Source organism: Coturnix japonica, chromosome 25 (assembly GCF_001577835.2).
Source record: "Coturnix japonica isolate 7356 chromosome 25, Coturnix japonica 2.1, whole genome shotgun sequence".
In the NCBI taxonomy this organism is placed as follows: domain Eukaryota; kingdom Metazoa; phylum Chordata; class Aves; order Galliformes; family Phasianidae; genus Coturnix; species Coturnix japonica.
The window spans coordinates 255,110-257,501 of NC_029540.1; the positions used below are offsets into that span (position 1 = coordinate 255,110).

The 2,392-nt window shown below is 63.3% G+C and overlaps 2 protein-coding genes across 3 annotated transcripts in view; one reads left to right on the forward strand and one right to left on the reverse strand.

Moving 5' to 3' along the window:
- LIM2 (lens intrinsic membrane protein 2) overlaps positions 1-483 on the reverse strand; it is a 3,263-nt gene extending 2,780 nt beyond the window's left edge. Inside the window, exon 1 of the mRNA XM_015884303.2 lies at positions 59-483. Coding sequence (XP_015739789.1) covers positions 59-302 — 244 coding nt within the window. The 5' untranslated portion in view covers positions 303-483. The remainder of the gene's footprint in view (positions 1-58) is intronic.
- Positions 484-521: 38 nt separating this feature from the next.
- The window catches only part of LOC107324348 (G patch domain-containing protein 4-like), a 3,197-nt gene continuing 1,326 nt past the window's right edge, over positions 522-2,392 (forward strand). The window contains exons 1-6 of one of the 2 annotated variants that reach the window (XM_015884300.2): positions 524-712; positions 802-875; positions 1,026-1,118; positions 1,399-1,506; positions 1,781-1,884; positions 1,982-2,032. In XM_015884300.2, coding sequence (XP_015739786.1) covers positions 595-712; positions 802-875; positions 1,026-1,118; positions 1,399-1,506; positions 1,781-1,884; positions 1,982-2,032 — 548 coding nt within the window. In that variant the 5' untranslated portion in view covers positions 524-594. Of the gene's footprint in view, positions 713-801; positions 876-1,025; positions 1,119-1,398; positions 1,507-1,780; positions 1,885-1,981; positions 2,033-2,392 lie in introns of both variants that reach the window. The other variant, XM_015884301.2, reaches the window with a different exon arrangement.

A 2,392-nucleotide genomic window follows, 5' to 3' on the forward strand; every position in this document is an offset into this window, starting at 1 on the left:
CCATGGCTGGGGATGGGGGGGCACCGAAGTGACACTATGGGGGGGGGGACACACTCACGTGCAGCGTCTGATGGCAGCCTGGCCCTGTCCCTCTGTCCCTCTGTCCCTCTGTCCCTCTGTCCCCCTGTCCCTCCCCCCCGTGTCCCGCTGCCGCCCCGTCCCATTGTGTGGGGCACAAAAGCCGGGAAGGATCCGGGCGCTGACGGCATCGAACCGCCCCCCCCCCATGGGACACAATGGACCGTGAGGGGGGGGCGGGGTCCCCATGGGGTCAGTGCTGGGCTGGGGGACCCCCGCCCCATTGAGCCGCTGATTGTGGGGTGGGCAGCGATGGGGGGGGGGCGTTAAACCGGGTCGGGTTCGTGCTGGATGAATTGAGGCTGTTTGTGCCGACACTGGGTCAGTCCCAGCCCCGGTCCCGTATCCACGGCCGGACCCACAACCCGGACCCACAACCCGAACCCTCCGAACCCCCCGAACCCCCCGAACCCGCCCCGTTCTCGTCCCGCTCCGCCCCCCCACCACGTGCGCACCGGCCGGGCATGCGCAGAAGCGGCGGCTCCACGCCGGTGCCGTGAACGGCCCGGAGCCGCCATGAGCGCGGCGGAACCGATGGGAACCGGGACCGGAACCGGAACCGGGACGGGGGGCGAGATGGGAGCCGGGATGCGCTTCGCGGAGCGGCAGCTGCGGCGGCACGGCTGGACGCGGGGTGAGAAACGGACCGAACCGGACCGAACCGGCGCTGCTCCGCTGTGCCCGGTGCTGCCGGAACGGGCCGAACGTTCCCGTTGTCCGCAGGCCGCGGGTTGGGGAAACGAGAGGACGGGATCGAGCGGCCCATCCGAACCAGCGTCAAGTGCGGAACCGCGGGGGTGAGCGCCGACCACAGACCCCCCAACGACCCCCCAACGACCCCCATAACCCCCCAACGACCCCCATAATCCCCCAGCGACCACCATAACCCCCCCACGACCCCCATAATCCCCCCACGACCCCCACAACCCCTCCATCCGCCCCCTCAGGTGGGGCACAGCGCTGCCGAGCAGTTCTCCTTCCATTGGTGGGATCACGTCTTCAACGAGGCGGCGGCCAACATCGATGTGCGGGACGGGCAGGTGAGGGGGGGGCTGAGCAGCCCCTGCCGAGGGGATCAGAGCCCCCCAATAACCTCCGGGTACCCCCATAACCCCCCGGGTACCCCCAATAACCCCCGGGTACCCCCAATAACCCCCCAGGTACCCCAATAACCCCCGGGTACCCCCAATAACCCCCCAGGTACCCCCATAACCCCCCGGGTACCCCCAATAACCCCCATAACCCCCGGGTACCCCCATAACCCCCCGGTGCCCCCCAATGCCGGTTCATTGAGGCCCCTTCCCTCTCTGTCCCCCCCAGGACGGGGTCTCCGTGGAGTCTCGTTCTGGGCCGCACTTTGGGGTCAGCACTAAGAAGCCCCGCAAGGCGCCCCCCCCGGGCTGCACGTTGTATGGCCGCTTCGTTAAGGTACCAGCCCCATGTGCCCCCTATTGCCACATCCCCAGTTCCCATATCCCCCCTATTTCCATCATCCCACACCCCAACTATTGCCACGATCCCATATCCCCCCTATTCCCATGTTCCTATTTTCCCCTATTCCCATGACCCCATCTCTCCCCTATTATCCCCCCCCCCCATTTCCCTGCCCATTTCCACTCTCACCTTCCCCATCCCATCCCACCTTCCCCCCCCATTCATTGCCCCCCACTCCCCCCTTTTCTGACCCCCCCATTCCCCATAGGCTGCCACACTCACTGCTCATGGGGAGGAGCCGACAGAGCCGCGTTTGGGCTCTGAGAGCAGCGAGGAAGAGGAGGATGAATGGGATCGATCTTCAGCACGGAGGCACGGGGGGATTATGGGGGGGGGCTATGGGGGGTTTGGGGTTTGCCCTGCTGTCACCCCCCCATTGGGTGACACTGTGTCCCCTGTGTCCCCGCAGGCTGACAGACGAGGAGCTGGTGCGGGTGTGTGGGGGCCGCACGGCACACAAGTGAGTGGGGGGGCTTGGGGGGGGGGTTGGGGGTCTGTGTACTCCGGGGGGGCTCCATTCCATTCCATTCCATTCCATTCCATTCCATTCCATTCTATTCCATTCCATTCTATTCCATTCTATTCTATTCCATTCTATTCCATTACATCCATTCCATCCATTCCATTCCATTCTATTCCATTCCATCCATTCCATTCCATTCTATTCCATTCCATTCTATTCTATTCCATTCTATTCTATTCCATTCTATTCCATTCCATTCCATTCCATCCATTCCATCCATTCCATTCTATTCCATTCCATTCCATTCCATTCCATTCCATTCCATTCCATTCCATTCCATTCCATTCCATTCTATTC